At 39.5% G+C, this 18,420-nt stretch overlaps 1 protein-coding gene across 3 annotated transcripts in view; it reads left to right on the forward strand.

Annotated features, from left to right (window-relative positions):
• LOC104354543 (macrophage mannose receptor 1) overlaps positions 1–17,490 on the forward strand; it is a 30,848-nt gene extending 13,358 nt beyond the window's left edge. For all 3 annotated transcript variants that reach the window (XM_086466716.1, XM_086466715.1, XM_086466713.1), the window contains exons 15-30: positions 172–316; positions 772–807; positions 896–1,065; positions 1,914–1,981; positions 3,636–3,736; positions 5,001–5,143; positions 6,258–6,372; positions 7,564–7,712; positions 9,258–9,360; positions 10,188–10,420; positions 12,023–12,188; positions 13,209–13,361; positions 13,621–13,737; positions 14,666–14,833; positions 16,751–16,792; positions 17,224–17,490. In XM_086466716.1, coding sequence (XP_086322842.1) covers positions 172–316; positions 772–807; positions 896–1,065; positions 1,914–1,981; positions 3,636–3,736; positions 5,001–5,143; positions 6,258–6,372; positions 7,564–7,712; positions 9,258–9,360; positions 10,188–10,420; positions 12,023–12,188; positions 13,209–13,361; positions 13,621–13,737; positions 14,666–14,833; positions 16,751–16,792; positions 17,224–17,468 — 2,154 coding nt within the window. In that variant the 3' untranslated portion in view covers positions 17,469–17,490. The remainder of the gene's footprint in view (positions 1–171; positions 317–771; positions 808–895; positions 1,066–1,913; positions 1,982–3,635; positions 3,737–5,000; positions 5,144–6,257; positions 6,373–7,563; positions 7,713–9,257; positions 9,361–10,187; positions 10,421–12,022; positions 12,189–13,208; positions 13,362–13,620; positions 13,738–14,665; positions 14,834–16,750; positions 16,793–17,223) is intronic.
• Positions 17,491–18,420: the final 930 nt, after the last annotated feature.

The raw sequence follows: 18,420 nt of genomic DNA on the forward strand, positions 1-18,420 counted from the left end.
ATGAAACATTATGCTATGCAAGGGTCATGTCCTTCTCCTTACAAGATCTGGCATCAAAGTACAAGATGGACCATGAAATCAAATGAAGTACATTCTTCTTTAACAGGACAATATAAGACAATTGTTTCACTTTAAAAGGAAAATAGTAACAAAGCTGTGTTTCCACTATAGGTAAATTTTGAAAAATGGGCAAATGGAGAACCAAACAATTACGATGGAAATGAAAAATGTGGTGTGTTTAGTGGCTACAATAATATGAACTGGAATGATTTATTTTGTGAACATATGCAGAACTATGTTTGCCAAATAAAAAAAGGTAAGATAGTCTAAAGCAACTTTTAGAGGCAGATAAGAACATCCTTTCCAGGTCAGATCACACTATCTGCACATATTGGAGCCAGCTGTGCCACCAAGCACAATGAAACAATACATTTTAATTTAAATAAAAGCTTTTGAAAACTATGAGTTCATCCATGAGATACATGTGTACGTTTAGGATGCATATGCATCAAGTTAAGGAAGTAAAATACTCAGCCTGAAGCTGGGCATAGTTTCTGTAAGCTTATGATCAACTCTAACATGGTAATTTGCTGAGTGTAACACCATCTTTTTCAGAAATTCTGAGAAATTCTGTGACAAAAGTAAACACACTGAGTAACCCCTAAGATTCATTTTATTACTTGGAATTAAAATGCTTACAACTGTATATGTATATTTAGTTGAGAGTTGTCTGAGAAAAGTAATAGACTCAGATGTTGATTTCCATTGCAGGAGCATCACTGAAACCAGAGCCTGCTTCCACATTTGGTAAGTCTTGTACTTCCAGTAACAGAAATAAATTAAAGTATAATGATGTTAATTTCTATTACAGGCTGCTTGATGTTTTACCTTGCAGATTATGAATATATTGTTAGTGAAGATGATTGGATAATATATAATCACAAGGAATACTACTTCAGCCAGGAACCAATGCCTGTGGAAAAAGCCAGGGACTTTTGCAAGAAGAATGGTGGTGATCTTGCTGTCATTGAGAGCGAAAGTGAAAGAAATTTTCTTTGGAAATATGTAAGAAACATTTTTTACTTCAAAAATGCACCATTCTCTCCTGCACTGAGGTACCTTTTTCAGCCGGCTTGTGAAATATTAGAAAGTGGTCCCTATCATAAAAATGATCAGTGCCACCTTTCATGGGCTTATCTACTTAGGAGCTTTTCCATAATCATTATTCTGACAAATTGCTACATGTAGACAAACCCTTAGCTTCTTTTCAAGAAGACTTTCAGGGTGCAACTTTCAAAAAACCTTGCTCTGTTTAGCTGAAAGCTACAGTTACAGAGTATGTTTTATTTTCCAACTCATTCTCTTCACAGAATTCAAGGAAAGCTTTTTCCCTTTTTTCATCAAAACAGATTTCAGATTTTCATTGAAGGTTTAAGCCAGAATATTTTCTAATAGGAAGAGAATAACCTAATAATGATATACTTTTTTGGAAATAGTTTCCATACTATTAAAAAAAATATGATTCCTTTCTTTCCTCCCCATGATTAAGTACTAAACCCCACTATTTACTTGTAGCCTTTCAACAAATTCTCACTATTCTTTCCTAAAACTCTTAAAAGTGTTGGTTTTTTTTATAGCCTGTTTAAGAGGTTGTTCTTATCTTCTTAACATAGCTTTTTGCTCCATTCTTTTTCATCCTATCCTGCTTTTTTTTTTTTTTTTTTAATTTAAATACTGGAAAATGGAGGAAAATTCTGGATTTTGTCATTCAGGCACACACTCCCAGCAACTCCCTGCACATCGCATACTATGCAATTGTACAACTGAAACTAACATTTGTCTGAGAGCTTGCTTATTTTATTTGAAATCTGTTTTCTTACAGCTCACTAAAATTCTTATTTTTTGTGTTTCAGACTTTCTATAAAGACTGGGGAAATAACTTTTATATTGGCTTAAGTGTGAGCCTTGACAAGACATTCCGGTGGGTAAAAACAAATTAAGTTTGTCAGATTCATAATGTGAATATTTGGCATGGCTGTCTGTAAGAGACTGTTGGATTTCAATGACCAACACATCCTGTCTACTTCCATGTCTTGGTGTAAAGTTTGAAAATAGGATTCTACTCCTCAGGAACACACTTCTCCCATAATATTTCCCCTTCTTTTGGTTCTACACTCTGCTTTTGTATTGTGAGGCTGAGATGTTCACTTAGTCAGTGCAGTGTCATCCCATTTTCCTTGTTAGATGAAAGATAAAATTGGTTCGAGGTCTCTAGGATGCTCCAGACGGTACTTGCAGACATTACTGAATATTCAAAAGATCAAAGAAAAAGAACCTTCAAAACCTTCAGTGAGAGGCATCAAGTGGGTTCGTAAGAGAAAGCCCTTGCCTGAAAGGTAATTTCCAGATGGTTGTACTGTCAGTGCCCAGGGCAGGACAGCTTCAGGCTACACGGAGTTGTTACACTTCTACAAATGTCTTTGGAAACAAAGTGCCCTGGGAGTGTCCTAAACCTCCCCTGGAGCCTTAGATGAGTTACAGAGACATTTCTCCTGTGGCATTCTTCTCCCCTCCCCACCCCTCATCTCTTTTTCTAGTACCTTCTCCTGGGATTTGAAGCTTGGTCAGATGAATCTCAGCCTCTTCATTTCAGTCTTTCTTCTGTTGCCTCAGGATGTCTTTCTTGGCCGCAAGCCACAGAGACTGAATAGGCTCACCTGGAGCTCCTGCTTTCTGCATCACATCCACTGCTCAGGAAACACTGTTTGTCCAGTTCTCCCGTACTCCCTCACTAGTTTCACCCCCCTCCCTGTTGGATGTTTGGGTCTCTATTTGTCTTTATATTATTTCTCCCAGATTATTATGTACTGTTTTTTCCTATTTGGCTCAGGAGATTTGCAAGTGGAAGCAGCTAGGCATCCTGTTGAATTCCTTATTTGTAGTTTACTTGCAAAAACACGGATACAGTTGCTTAGTCTTCAAAACTGGGAAAACATGAAATTGCACCAGAGCTGATGTTGTCTGAAGGCTCTGTCTTGTCAGATTCCCCACTTGACTTTCCTCCTTCCAGCACACTGAGCCTTTTTCACATTTTTCTTGGCTACTTTTTGGGAATTAATTTGTGAATCATCAAACCGGGAAATGACACACAACTGAAAGCAATAGCTGTATAATATTAAAGATTTCCTTTGTTTAACAGAATGGTTCCAAGTGGTCCTCAGTATGTGGTTCAAGTCTCTCTCTTATGCTACGAGATCTTATATTACTGCTTTTGGACTCAGGAAATTACTAAAATAGACTCAGATATCTGTTTCTGTGCTCCAGAGAAAGTCAGGTCCAGCGCTACGCTGGTGTGTTTCCTGCAGGCTATCAATGTTCAGAGACCAAGAAAGGTTGGGAGCACCAGCTGAGACGATTAGGTCAGACCTAGTCCAGGTCAACAGAGAAGGCAGTTGATATAAAGATATTTTTTACTAATTCCAACTGGAAGGTCTTGGTTTTCTTTTACCAGAGAACAACACGTTTGTAAGCTAGGATGTAGGAAACTTAAAATACAAAGGTCTAACACGTCCTTTGCAAAGAAATATTGACTAATTCAGTGAAGAATTATTGTTTGCCCAAAATACTTCTTTCAGGTGGATGGATGGAACTCCAGTGAACTATGTTGCCTGGGCTCCAAATGAACCCAATTTTGCAAATAATGATGAAAACTGTGTGGTCATGTATACCCAAACAGGTGGGTGCTGTAACCACATTCAGTCTGCTTCGTGTGGCACAGACTTGGGAGGGCTGCATGTGCAAGGCTGGGTGGGTTATAATACTGAGTGGGCTGATGTTTGATAGAATGTTTAAAAAGCACAGGAAAATAAATCATGTTCTCTTCTTCCATTTATGCACTTTAAGAAAATTCAACTCTACGTGCTAACACGTTGGATTACATCTGCAATTTGATTCCTAGCTGTGTCAGAAAATTTCGACATGAACAAATCGGTTAAGCATCAGACCATCTGCAGATAGAGTCAGCATTGTTTTTCCTCTAACCTCCGTCCATTTTATGACTATCTCTCATGGACATCAGCTGTCTGTTATCATTTGTGCAGTTCCTAAAAATCTAGGGCCTGGGCACTTCTTTGATTATTACTAAACAATGCTATACACTATTTTAATTAAATACAAATAAATTTAATACAGAGAGTTGGAAGTAATTGTGCTTACACTAGCCAAGTACTTTGAGAAAAGTGGGGTCTTCTTTGGAAGATTTCTTAGTCTTCTTTGGAGCAGTTAACCTCCTTTTAAACATTTCTAGTCTCAAAATCTATAGCTGAGGTAATCTTCCTAGGCTCTATTAGAGGTCAATGGAAGGAAGTGAACACTTTTGGGGAGTTTATGTCCTGTTTTGGAGATCTTCTTTAAGATAAGATGAATTATGTCCTTAACTTCACTGAATTACTATGACAACTTCTCCATTAAACATAAGGTGTGATTAGCTCTGCTGTAGATAATTAGCTTGTTACTGCAGCTAATGAAATGAATGCCATTGTCTTATTAATTCCTGATCTGTAAAATAGGGATGATGATGTTAATGGTATATTCTTATATCAAACTCCCATAGGGAGAAAAGATACCCAGAAAATTATTGGACTGTGAGAAGCTCAGGTAGAGAGGTAACAAGGACCGAGTAGACAGAGTGATCCTAGATATCTTACAGATCTTAGAGAGGTGAACTAAGCATTTGAACTAAAACTTCCCTTTGGCAATGCCATGGTTTTGCAATATTGAAATATTTCTGTTCTCAGACACAACATTCATATTCTGAATTTTGCTGGAAACTTGAACGTTTCTAAGCAACATATATAAAAATTACTCATTATTTCTGGGGGAGAGAAATGCAAATACTGTAATCAGTTCTGCTTCCTATGATAGATTTGCCTTAGGAAAGGACACTTTTTATCCCAGTCTCAGTTGCATTTTGATTTCCTTTTATTCTAATTTTCTTTCAGGTACATGGAATGATCTCAACTGTGGCAGTGTTGAGCCTTTCATCTGTGAAAGGCTTAACAGTACTGTTCGTCCAACTGTTGCTCCCACTTCACCACCACCAAAGGGTGGGTGTCCAGAAGACTGGCTCCTCTTTGATAACAAGGTGCAGTATGAAATGTCAGTATGTTGTATTTTTAAAAAAGCAGAATAAAAACCGTCTTTGATGCAGTTTTTCAGTTGCAGCAGGGTTTTCAGTTATCACAAAATATGTTCTGATTGTGTGTATATTTAAATGCTCTAAAAATACGATTCCTGAAATAGAGATTATTATTAACTTACCTTAGTGGAGCTGTTGTATGTTCGTGTTTACTTGCTGAGCTTATCTGGCTGTCACAGGTTGCCTCAACACTTATTCATCCCTTGTCTACTATGCATTGGCTCTGAAGGCAGGAAGGCACCTTCCATTGTGCAAATTTATCAGGTTTTTTCTATAACCAAACAGCTGTTAATATTTTTAAATAATCGAGTTGTAAGCTTCACCACACTCTTAATCTTCTCAAAAGACAGAAGTTCAGGATAAGAGACTGGATGTATTTAAAATCCAAAGGCTCCTTCCTTGACTCATCTCCAAGTGTTCACACACCACTCCTCACTGTCATGGGGCTACCTCTCTTTTGCCCAACTTTTTCCCTAAATTGCTCAATTAACTTTACAGTTGCATGCGTTATTTAACACATTTAGGTTGCTCGACTCTGACAAAGCTGTCTAATGAGGTCTTGGTTACATCTCATTGATCATATTACGATAAATGGTGAATACATGGTTTTCTTTGTAATGTCAGAATCATTCTCTTTCTGTGATTGTCCTGGGAGAACCAAGCCTGGTTTGATAAACAGGGCAACAGACACTGAGATGTTTAGCTTCAATAACATCACTTATCCTTGTTTGTTTTCTGAGGTCTTCTTAGGTATTCCTCCCACAAAGTCACACCTCAGAAGTGTCCTCAGAAGCTTTAACATAATTTCTACCGAAATCATTAGACTGACATATTCCTTATTCCCAGGGTATGCTAAAATATTGGGGTTTATACTAGTTTTCTAGTATAGATCTCCTCTTTCATAAAGACCTAAAGACAAGCTAGAAAGGACTGCTGAATTAGCTAATCTCCCTTTTTGCTTAAAATATCCAGCTTTCATTATTTGTTACAAGCAGAGGTGCTTCCACCAGAAATTAAAACACCATTCAGTAACTGATATGGCACACTTCTCTTTTTTCAGTGTTTCAAAGTATTTGGCCTTAATGAAAATGAAACATTGACGTGGCATGTTGCACGGAACAATTGCATTAATTTTGAAGGAAACCTGGCTACTATATCGAAAAAGGAAACACAAGGTATAAAGTACCAATGTTTTGATACATCAAGTAATTCCTGATAAACAGATTAAAACAGATGTTATAGCTTCTGCAATATATGCTATTATTTATACCATATTAATATGAAGTTCTGTTGAATGAGAAATTGCACCTTTGGAAAAATGCTTGCATAGGTTTTAGTGTCTTGTTTGACTTTTAAAATCATGGCTTTGGGGTGAATATAGGATGTACAAAGCAATTCATACTATTCAAATATTAAGATTTTATATTAGAGGCTTGTTATATAATGAAATGTCCATATTTTAGGGTTTTTTGAAGTGTACATGTAAAAATAGCACACAAAGGGAGTAATATCCAAAACAAATCACTGTGTACCTAGCTGCTGAGCCAAATGCTGTGGGTGTCAGTGGAAGACACATCCCCAGGCAGCAGAAGGCTCCAATGCTGGAGTCCCAACTTCCCTTCGCTCCCCTTGCTCTGCTGGACCTCAGCCAGCTGGTCTTGCTGCTCAGTGTGTTACAGCCTTTTTAGTGAGGCCTCATGTTTGCTGAGGAAATTTAGTGCCTCAGGTCCTGAGGACTGCACATGGACCATCTTCTGGCTCACTCCACAAGTGCTTGTGGTTTATACTTTTTCTATAGCAGAGGAAGGACATTCTTTTAGTGGAAAGTCAGTCTAGGCAGGAGCTAAGGGAAACAGCATCTGGCCTACCAAAAAGCTGAGCTCTCTACATACATAGTTGGTTATTAAGTAGTTTTAGTTTTGTTATGCCTGTTTAGAAATGAAGTTACAAAGTCTGGTTAACCAAGAAGTTACCTAAGAAGAAAAGGGAATGCATAGTCTGTAGGCTCATTTTCTATGCGTCAAAGTTTAGTGTACTCATGTTAATTTCTGGAATACCTTTAGAACATTTTCTCTGCTTCCTCAGATGATGGACAACACGGAAGAGTGTACACATACATTCCTTAAAAAATTCTGAAAACTGTGTTATGTATGAAAATTTGCCCATCTTTGAGTTTGTAAATAAGTTTTCTGTCTTTAACATCAGATGACTATCCTTTTTATTTTTATCATAAGATTACCACTTATTAAAAAAGAAAAAAACAAAATTCATCGTCCTGGTTCCAGGCACTCTAAAGTCTGCACTGTTGGGGAAAGGCTCATTCGATTTCCCTCCTCATTCAATTCTTCTTTTTTTTTTTCCTTCAGCTTTCCTCATGTCCCTCTTAAAAAATGCTGAAACAGATGCTTGGATTGGACTGAATGACATAAATCATGAGCACACTTTCTTATGGACAGATGGAAGCCCAGTTTACTATACAAATTGGGCAAAAGGTTCCCGAAGTTACTATAGCAAGGTAAACATCAGTTTCTCTTTATCACCTAAACAGTATAACTTTGGTAGATGAATAAAAGGTATGTAGCTACTACTGTATTTTCTATGAAATTTCCTTTACGAAGAGTTTTAGTAATCTTTTTGCTTTTAAAAGTAGAGTAATCATGTGGGACATCTACCTTCACATATTTTTTTTCAGCTCCTCTGTTTTGTCATGGTTCATTATGAATCCAGACAGAGGTTTGGAAGCATTATGCAAAACTCAGACAAGTGAGCAATTTCCCTCCCTTTACCATGACTGATCAGGAGATTCAAATAAACCATAGCATAGCAGTAACTGTATAATTTTGGGATGTAATGAATGTTGTTTAGACTTGATGAAAATACTCAGATAACTGCATATATTTACCTTTCTTGGTGCTGAGCTTATTAAGATAAATACATTGAACGAAATCCTCAAAAAAGGGAGACTGGGTCTCCCTTTCTCACTTTTATTTTCTCTCTCTAATCTTCCTTATGGAAGATTTCTTATGCATGCTTTGCAGCTTTCAGCACTGCTATACCATTTTGTGTTTAATTGCAAGACAAAACTGAGTGTTATTCAATAATCAGAAAATGGCTGATGTAGAATACTGCTTGATAGTACTTTATCTGTACTCCTGTGCTAGCTTTACCAAGTTTCTCTCTTTTTCATAATAGAATTGCTTTGAGCTCAGCTAAAATGGGAAAAAGTTCTGTGTGGTCCAACCTCTGCTGCCATCCAGGCTAGAGCTGGGTTTTTGGATCTCCAGGACATCCCTATCGCACACATGTGTACGCTTTCTGTAGAAGGTTGTGCCCATTGCTCCACATACAACTTCCTTCACTTGCAGTCCGTACCTGGGCTGATGCCCTTGAGGAGGTTTGGGGGCAGCATGAGGTAATGCTGATATGAGGTGGGTAGAGCTGCTGTCTCCTGATGCAGAAAGCCAAGCAGTCACTTCTCATGCTCTGGGAGGAAGAGGAGGAAGGTGAAAAGCCCAAATTGCAGTGGAAAGCATTTGGGAAGTGTTCCCCACAAAATGTTTTTTCCGATCGCTACCTCTACATAGCTGCACTGTTGTGACAACTTTGGTTCCTAGTGCTGAATTAGGTCAGGAAAAAGATTTTGGCTCTCCAGGCAAGCTTCAGTGGTGAGGAGTTTCCCCATAACCTCCAGGAAACCAGCAACAGAGCTGAAATGTCCTGTGGGCCAGACCTAGCACATGCATTCCACCCACACACTCCCACACGTGCATGCACAGAGATTACAGACATGCGGATAGTCCCAGGCACTTCTTTCTGCCTCTGTGCTGTGCTTTGCAACTCCTTCCATCATCCAAGTGCAAGCTTTCCCAGGGCCGAGTTGTAAATGCTTATTGTTGTATTACTGCTCCTGACCATTGCTTGTATGAGTTCATGTACATGACCTTCATGTTATTCATCTGGGTGTGCCTGCCTTTGATAGGTGAGTCTGTGTATCCAGAAGGAGTAGGAGTGTTTCTTATCTATCCACATCTTTTTCTTGTTAATCTCATCTCCCCTGTAGGATGACTGTGTCTTTATGATGAAGAACCCTATTGAACAGGCAGGGAAATGGAAAGACGAAGAATGTAAAACAAGCAAAAGCTACATATGCCAGAAAAACTCTGGTGAGTTTTCTTTCACCGGTTCGAGTACAGCTGATTTATTGTGGTTATGTCAGGCTGGTGTTACAAGTAACTTTCCCGTATTCAACTCTGTTTTAACTGAAGGTAATTGACAGTATCACATACACTAAGGACCATTTTAATGAAATGAGTACACATTTTATTTTTTGGAGGGAAACGCTTAATCTTTCCTATTTTAAGGACTAGACCAGTAAATAAAAAAAAATTTAAAAGATCTATGGATCGTCATGTATTTTACTATCTTTGGTGATCAGGTGGGAGAGAGAGAGAATAGTACTTTGTCTTTATATGGGTAAATTCTTCAAAACTGAAATTCTACTGTTACACTTAAAAGGCCTAAACCATCTTTACTTTGAAAAACTGCCCCGCTTGATTTCCTTTACAGACTTACTCAGGCAATTTCAGCAGCAGCAGGTGTATCCCTCTGCTTGCTCATGGTACCCTTACTGTACCCTGTTCCTTGTCAGAAATACAACAAATGCTAATATGTCTTGGAAAAAGTGGAGGAATTGTTCCCTTTAATGCCCTACATCATTACAGTGTCCTTTGGGAAGGTCTAGAGCTTACAAGGCATGTTCCTAGAGGTGACAGAGATATCAATGCTAAAAGGCCATTCTGAAAAGAATTAGAAAATTTTGTCACACAACATGAAAACACGGCTGCAGTGGTAGTTGGGATACATCTGAATCTGTTATTCCAGCCTCTCTTAATTACTTGACTACTCCAGTACACTAGATCTTCTCTCAGTGCTATATGTCTTGCTGATATAAAGCATTTGACTTTTCTTTTTGTTTGTTTGCTCATTACAGACCCCAAACTGCCAAACTCCCCACCCATAGTTCCAGTGTTCGGCTTTAACAATTATGGTGATGAGCGCTATTCAGTCATCAACTACAAAATGACCTGGGAAGAAGCACAGAAGAACTGCAGAGACCAGTTTGCAGAACTCGCCAGTGTTTTGGATCCTTATGTTGACTCTTACTTGTGGTTACAAATATTAAAGCATGGGGAGCCTGTATGGATTGGTCTTAACAGCAACACAGTGAGTCCATCAAATGCTTGTGACAACCATCCTGCTACCCTGGGTCAGCATAGATCAGCCATATTTCTTGCTCAGAGGTTGACAGGATCCACTGCTATGAGCACCGTTTGCTCCCATGAGAGCACAATCGGTCAGATCCATGAATGTGTGGCAGGCATCAAAACCTTGCTGAGGGACTTGACTTCCCTCCATTTCAGGGGTTTTACCCATCGAAATGTTTGGCCATAATGTAAGTGAGAACTGCCACAGCCCACATTTCACAGGCTACCAAGAATGTTGCTGCAGCAAACAGTGGCTTCAGTGGTAAAAGTGGCTATGGAGTTTCCACTTCCTATGACATGGTCTACCACAGGCTCATGTTGGGAAGTGTTGCCATTTCTGAAGACACATTATGGAGCACATCACAGAAACAAATTGGGTTAACAAGAGTTCTTTCTTCGAGAGGTTAAGTTTTGTTTTAATTCACAGCCTAGCACTACAAGAGCTTGTGCTGGGCAGTAGGGGAAATGGCAGGGTGCAGCTTAGGAGCAGGAACGCCTCTGGTGATGGCGACACCTTAGGCTGGTTTTGGGAGGTGAAGCCAGTGCATTCTGAAAAACTGCCAACAAACTCAGTCAGTGAAGAGTGGAAAGGTCTGAAAGAGGAAGCATCTGTCAGAGGGACGTAAAAAGAACACGAAAAAAGATGATGTAGCTGGATATTTGTGGAACTGAAGTGGTGAGGAAATCAAGGGAGAGGCAGAGCCGGAGCTTGTTGGGATACAGGACTGAGGGAGGGCACAGGTGCTGAGGTGAGAGGAACCCGAGCTGGACTTTGGTGAGAGCAGACATGGGGAAATCAGGATTAGACAGGAATCTGGGATGAAATGTGGACTTCAAAGGAAAAAGGACAGGAAAGGAACTGGCACAAAGAACCGGATGTGAGCCTGCCTCCAAAGATCACAGGAAGAAGGGACTGGGCTGCGCAGGATGGGATGACAGGAGCCACAGATGTGAGTGATGCTGGTCATCTTCTGCAAATAGTGGTGAAATCCACCAAAAAAAATACATGTTTAGCTTTTTGCTAGTAGCTGGTCCTTGCAAGAAGTAGAAACCTATCACCAGCCCTGTCAGCATGGCAGAGGTCTGTGGTGTGTGCTCTGTGAGAAACGTCATCAATATTCCTTTCTCCAATGAAACCTCTGCTTTTTCTTTTTGCTTTCTAAATATATAGAGAAGCCCGTGTTAGGGGAATGCTAACAACAGTTTCTCTGCAGTCTTTATTTGATTTGAATGTATATGTGGACTCTGATAAAATCTTCAACTATGTATTCACATTTGTTACTGCAAGGCCTTTTGGCCATTTACTGCATGAGATGGATGATGTGAATTGAATAATGTAGGCTGCGTACTAAGTAAACATCTGTAGGACCACTGCCCTGACTGCTGTGGGGGGTGGAAGTCTGGACTAGACTGTTATGTATCCATGACAGAGGATGAATTATTTTGTGCAAGAAACCATGATTCTGAGTTTTTCTAATTTTTACATATCTTCAAGTGCAATCTTAATGTTCTTTCAGTCTAATTCTTGTTTGTGATAGTCTTTATTGCCATTTGATTTTAGACTCGTGGCCATTACATATGGTCAGATAGAAGGAGGAGCAGGTACCATAACTGGGCCAGTGGAGAACCAAATAAGAACACAGCCTGTGTCTATTTAGATTTGGATGGCTTTTGGAAGACAGCACCCTGTAATGAAACATTTTTCTCTCTTTGTAAACAATCCGATGGTAAGCTGTGAACAGGAGAAATGTGATTTGGGAGGCTGGGATTTAAATTAACATCTTTATTTCAATTTAGCTTTTCCACATACGCAAAGATTGTGATAGATGGTGTATTTCTTGTGATAAACTATTGCTTTTGTTAAGAAAGAACTCCCAGATCCAGTCTGTCTTGAGTGATTTCCAGACATTTCATTTCACAGGCCAGTCAACACATGCATATCATAAAGGCGACGGCAGTACTTCATGCCACATGCAATAGTTCTTTTCTGCATCCTTGTTTGTCAAGTACTACAGAATTGATCAACTTTAGCCTAACTATAAATAGATTAATGATAGATTTTTGCATTTAAAAGTATCTTTTGTAATACTAGGAGATAAGAAACTTCTGTCAGTGTAGCAGCCAAATGATTAGTTTATATTTGTTAAAAGTATAAGATCCTGGTAAGCTTCTGCTGAGATACTTTAGAGCTCAAATATTGCACCTAATATTCAAACATGTTTTAAATTATATATGAATTTCATGATCTCTGCACTATACTTCACTGCAAATTTCATATTCATTTAAGTTCTGCTTTGGCTTTAATCAGGCAATGCCATAGGCTGTGAATTCTACTTTTACATCATTTAGGACGTATGTACAAGGGCAGGCCCAGACAGCTTCTCTGACTGACCTTGCTACGAACTGGTTGGACACAAGCCACTGGCTTGTGGTGGTGGTGTGGAGATCCTTCATGTATACCGACTCGTTCCTCTTTCTGTTGCACAAGTTTTAAGTAAAAATTGCCTTGCCGAAGACAATTGCAGTTAGACTGGTGCAAGCCGCCTTTAGCAGATTGGAGAACCAGCTCCAACCAGTACAGTTTATACTACTTTACCATGTTTAGTTCAGTCTTTTATCATTAGTTAAGTCTATGGGAGATTCCTTTTCCTGGAATCACTGTCAAATTGGTAGGGCTGATGTGTGGTGCAGGAGCATATGTTTCCCTTGGCCTTTAAGACCCCACTGAAACATGTGTCTCTTAACAGAGTTAATCCCTAGTGAACCACCACAGCTTCCTGGAAAGTGTCCTGAACCGAAGCGTGGTAGGTCTTGGATTCCCTTCCGTGGCCATTGCTACTACGTTCACACCACTTCTGAGGAAAGCTGGCCTGATGCTTCCATGACATGTATTCAAATGGGTAAGTGCCTTTTTTTTTATCAAGCTATTTTACAGGTTGTCTGTGTGTTTGGTTTTTTGATCCAGAACCAAGAGATAATACCTAGATGTGTGTGTATGTATATCAATTATAAGCTACAGCTAATTTAAATTTATTATCAAGCTTTTCTACCACATGAAAAAGCTGATCACAAAACATGTAATGATCGTTTACCGAGATAATTAATTTCTAATGGAAAATCTTGCTGAAATGATATGTAACATTTAATTTATATTTTTAGGTGCTTCTCTGGTTTCCATAGAAGATTCAGGTGAAATGAACTTTCTCTTACTTTATTTGTCTCCCCTTGCAAGTGACTTCAGAAAGTTTTGGATAGGATTGTTCAAAAATATTGATGGTAATTATTTCACAATGCATACTGAGAAAATAAATACTAAATAAACAGAGAACACTAAATAACACTAACATACAAAATACTAACACTAATATACTAAATATTAACAGTCAGAAAGAAATAAACTATTAAATATTTAATAGCTTTTCTGCTAAAGTACTTAAAACATAAACCACCAAGAGGTCTGTGCTTTTTGTATCTTTAGAGTATATTTCAGTCTATAAAAGGGTCTAGCTCAGCACTGCAGTAGTTGATTAAAATGTTTCCTGTTGCTTTTTTTTTATTTGGAATGCTTGACATTTAACCAGTTTTAGTCTTTTAAGAACAACGTTGTCTTGTAATTAAAAGCTGAGGCGGCCTTAAATTGAAATTTATTTCTAAACAACACAAGGGATAGCAGCTCATGTGATCTGCCTAGCAACATTTCTTCATCTAAATTTCAGGGTTCTTTCATAAATTTTTGGGTGGAACTTTTTATTTTCTTCCAAATTTTTTTTTTTTAACTGCAAATTTGATCTTGTTTTCTATATCATTGTAATTCTGAAACCTGTTTTTCATGGCAGACTTTGAGAGTATGTCTGCAGAGCAAGTCTAGACTGGGCTGCAGTGAAGGGCCTTGGCTATGACTGCCCAAGGCCCTGTCTCTCGCCCCCAGCGATGGCAGGCACCTTGTTTCATGGTGGGCCAGGTTAATTTGTTCTAGCTGAAAACTAACCATACAAAGGCTAATGGAGTTAACTTTAACTGTGTGAGCATTGACATTTGGTATGCTCCCATCTGAATATCTCTGGCTGTTAAAAGAGTGAGAAAAGAGCCCTCTGTGATGCTAATTTAATCAACTAATAAATTCCATACCTGATGTCATTGTGCCCAGTAGGCTAGAAATTATTCCCCACTTCATTCACTTACTAGGTAATATTTTTAATTTTAGGGGAATGGATATGGACAGACAGAAGTGAGGTAGAATTTGTCAACTGGGAGAAAGGAGAGCCTACGGTAATTTTTGATGAACACTGTGTTGACATGGATGTCTCAAGTGGAACCTGGAGGAACTATTACTGCTCTGCTGACCAAAATTTTATCTGCAAAATCCCCAAAAGTAAGTTCTGAATTTTTGTGCACTGGGTTATTTTAGAAGTAGTGCTTAATATACATCAAGCCAAATTGCTTATGCACTGGGTGTGCTTTATTCATTGGTGCTGATGCATGTGCAGCTGCATCAAAGCCAAGAGAAACTTCTGTTGATGGCAATGAGAAACAATGTTGGAGAAGAACTTGTCACTGTTTCTTCCTCTTAGTTTAAAAGCATTGATTTCTTGGCATTTGCTGTACCCTGGCATAGGGGAGAACATGTCATCTGTTAAGTGTGTGGAGAGAATTCATAGTCATTATGGTTGGAGTGCAAGGGGCGGTAGATGATGACTGAACTAGAGCTGAGAAGAAAGGCAGACACTCTCCTGATAGCTAAGCTGAGAGGCAGCAGTGCAAAGTCACTGAGCTCCTGCAAAAAGAAGGTGGGTGCTGCAGGTGGGGTCAGTGTCAGTGAAGTGTGCTGGGATCTGCTGGGCAACCAAGCAGAAAGTGTCAGGTGAGGGTGGGCAGCAGGGCCCAGTCCATTTCTCTGCTGACACAGGCATAGGGAGACATGCCAAGACAACTAAACAGCACAGTGCATTTCATTTTTAATGGTTACTTGTGGCCCTGTGGTTTTTTGGATGTCAACCCATGCAAAATCTGAATGTGTCACAGACTGGGGTGGGTCCTCCTTGCGTGCACAGCAGCGTTGCATGAAACATGAAGGATGCAAACCTGCACACATGCAGCTGGTGTGAGTCACCGTATACACCCAGACTCACCTGTGTTTGTGCACATCAGCTGGGAGGCAGGACGGAATAGGCCAGATTTGCCATTGGCAAACAGATACACTGCACAGATATAACAGATGCAATGTGGAACAAATTGAGTGTCCTGCTTATGGATCTCAGCATGTTGGCAGGTTGGCAATGGAGTCGTCCGTGAGCTTTGTAGGGCCCAGCCAGCTAGTCCTGCAGTCAATTAACTGAATCATACTCCTCAAGCAACGGAGGGAGGACAAGGAAGTTTCCTAAAAATACTGCTTAAATGCTGTTAAGTACAAACACGCTCTTCACTTTGTGAGTGTAAAAAACTGAGTTCTTTAGTGTGAAGTGTGAAGCCTTACACTGTGGAAGTATAAAAGCTTTGAACATCTGTCTCCCCTACCAAAAAAAGTATTTAAAGCAATCAACAGTGAGACAACAGGGCTGGGGTTTGGTGGTTTTTTTTTCATTTTCAAATATTTTTAACAAAAAATATTTGCTGGATTCAGCCTGAACTGTCAGGTAAAACGTTTTCATGTATTTTTCATGTCCATGTTCTGTGTTCAGCTCTGGGGCCCCCAGCACAAGAAAGACATGGACGTGCTTGAGTGGGTTGAGGGGAGGCCATGAAGATGCTCAAGGGGCTGCAGCACCTTCCCTGAGAGGACAGGCTGAGAGAGTTGGCGTTGTTCAGCCTGGAGAAGAGAAGGCTCCAGGGAGACCTTAGAACAGCCTTCCAGTGCTTAAAGGGGGCCTACAGGAAAGGTGGGGAGGGACTCTTGATCAGGGAGTGTGGTGGCAGGATGAGGCACAACGGTTTCAAACTGAAAGAGGGAGGATTAGGATGAGATCTTAGGAAGAAGTTCTTCCCTGTGAGAGTGGTGAGGCACTGGCACAGGATGCCCAGAGCAGCTGTGGCTGCCCCCTCCCTGGCAGTGCTCAAGGCCAGGCTGGATGGGGCTTGGAGAAACCTGGTCTGGTGGAAGGTGTCCCTCCCATGGCAGGGGTTGGAACTAGGTGAGCTTTAAGGTCCCTTCCAATCCAAACCCTTCTGTGATTCTATGGTTATAGAAAATTTGAAAGGAACATGAAGTAAAAATTATGTATGCAGTATTTATTTAATCTTTGAATGGTTGTTTGTAAACTGTGCCTAACATATATTTTTTTAAATTTTAAAGTTATTGAAGTTGAGACAACCCATGATTCACATGTCAATAAAGGTAAGCTTGTTTCTTATAAGCCCATTAAACAGAATTTTCAATAAATTTATAGGCGTTTATTATTTACAAGTAAAATTGCCTTCAGAAAATTTTCATTTAAATACCCATTTAACTGTCACAGATGATTTTATTTTAATTCTGTTTAAAAGGAGAGCTCCTCTCTCAAACTGGATGTCTTGCTGATTTTTTTTTTTTTTTTGCTTTACGAATGGTATACTGTAGTACAATATAATGCTCCTTTGAAAAGGAACACAGAAGAGATTGAGCTCAATTTTGCATTGTCCATCCAGAACATGCATCAATTTTAACTGTTGTTACGGTTGTTTAGTACTTTTACAGTTCACTCTGTTGGTTTACTTAGGGAGATGTTTGTTGTATGCAGTAGCAGTCTCTGGCTATTTGTAGTAATTGCTCTGTTTTGTCTTTCACAGCATCAAAAAACGAAGCTTCTGCCTCATCTGCAAATAGTTTAGGTGGGATGATTGTTATACTGATCTTCCTTCTGCTAACAGGAACTGGCCTTACATTCTATTTCTTCTACAAAAAAAGACGTAATCGACAAACACATACAGCCAGTTTTGACAATGCCATATATTGTGGTGCTGCTGACCCTGGAACTCATGAATCTAATTGTCTTGTGACCAATATTGAACAAAATGAGCAGGCAACAGTCTAATAAGCAGGGAATCTTGGGCCTGATTTTGAAGTGCTGGAATACAAGAATTCGTAAGACAACGCAATTTTCCTCTATGGAAATTCTAGTTCATTTTGCACAGGACACTTCTTGCTTTCTGTACTAGCAGGAAGAAGCAGTCTTGCAAGGCAGATCCAGAGATCTGCTCACAAACTGTAGTACCTGGGAAGACTCTTGAGCATACACATAGACATGGAGCTATGCTGTGTGAGCGGACACTCTCTGCATGGGTCCAGCATCACCTTTAGGCACAAGAAGAACCGTGCTCACCACAGACATCTGTGAGAATATGCTCCTTCGCATGCTCCAAAAGGTATACCCAGATCTGTCAGTGTCCTGAACATGCCACCTCGATCTCCAGCGCAGACTGGCAGAGCTGCACAGGTTGGATGGCACCTCCAAGCTCACCTGGTGCAGGTCCCTCCTCGAAGCAGGACCAGCTCCTTGCCTCAGTCAGGCAGCCTGCTCCAGTGCTGTGGATCCACACCTTCCTTTTGCTACTGAGGCACACGCAGAAACCCTTCGTGTTGCCCATAATATCTGAATTAGACAGGTTTTCCTCCTCTGTATATAACTGATAGAAAGGAAAGTGTAAGTTTATTTTCTTCTGCTATAATTCTGTAACATAAGCATTGAAAGATCTACTATAATAAGAGGTTGGAGTGTATCGTGAATAGAAATACTTTATCATTTAAATAACAGAACAGGGATCTCAAATGATTCTGCAAACAGGGGGGAACAGGCAGGTTGAATTATACTTAATTCATACCTGAAAAAAAATGACATAAAATTTGTTCTTGAAATCTCCAATACCAGTGAAGATTTCCTAACTTTTTAGGCCATATTTTCAAAGCCTAATAAAATTAGAAAGTCTTTTCTAATTTCTAGTCAATTTCCTCCTGTTCAAGTCTGTTTTAATTCTTTGAGTATCATT

This window comes from Leptosomus discolor, chromosome 6, assembly GCF_034619465.1.
Source record: "Leptosomus discolor isolate bLepDis1 chromosome 6, bLepDis1.hap2, whole genome shotgun sequence".
Classification (NCBI taxonomy): Eukaryota; Metazoa; Chordata; class Aves; order Leptosomiformes; family Leptosomidae; genus Leptosomus; species Leptosomus discolor.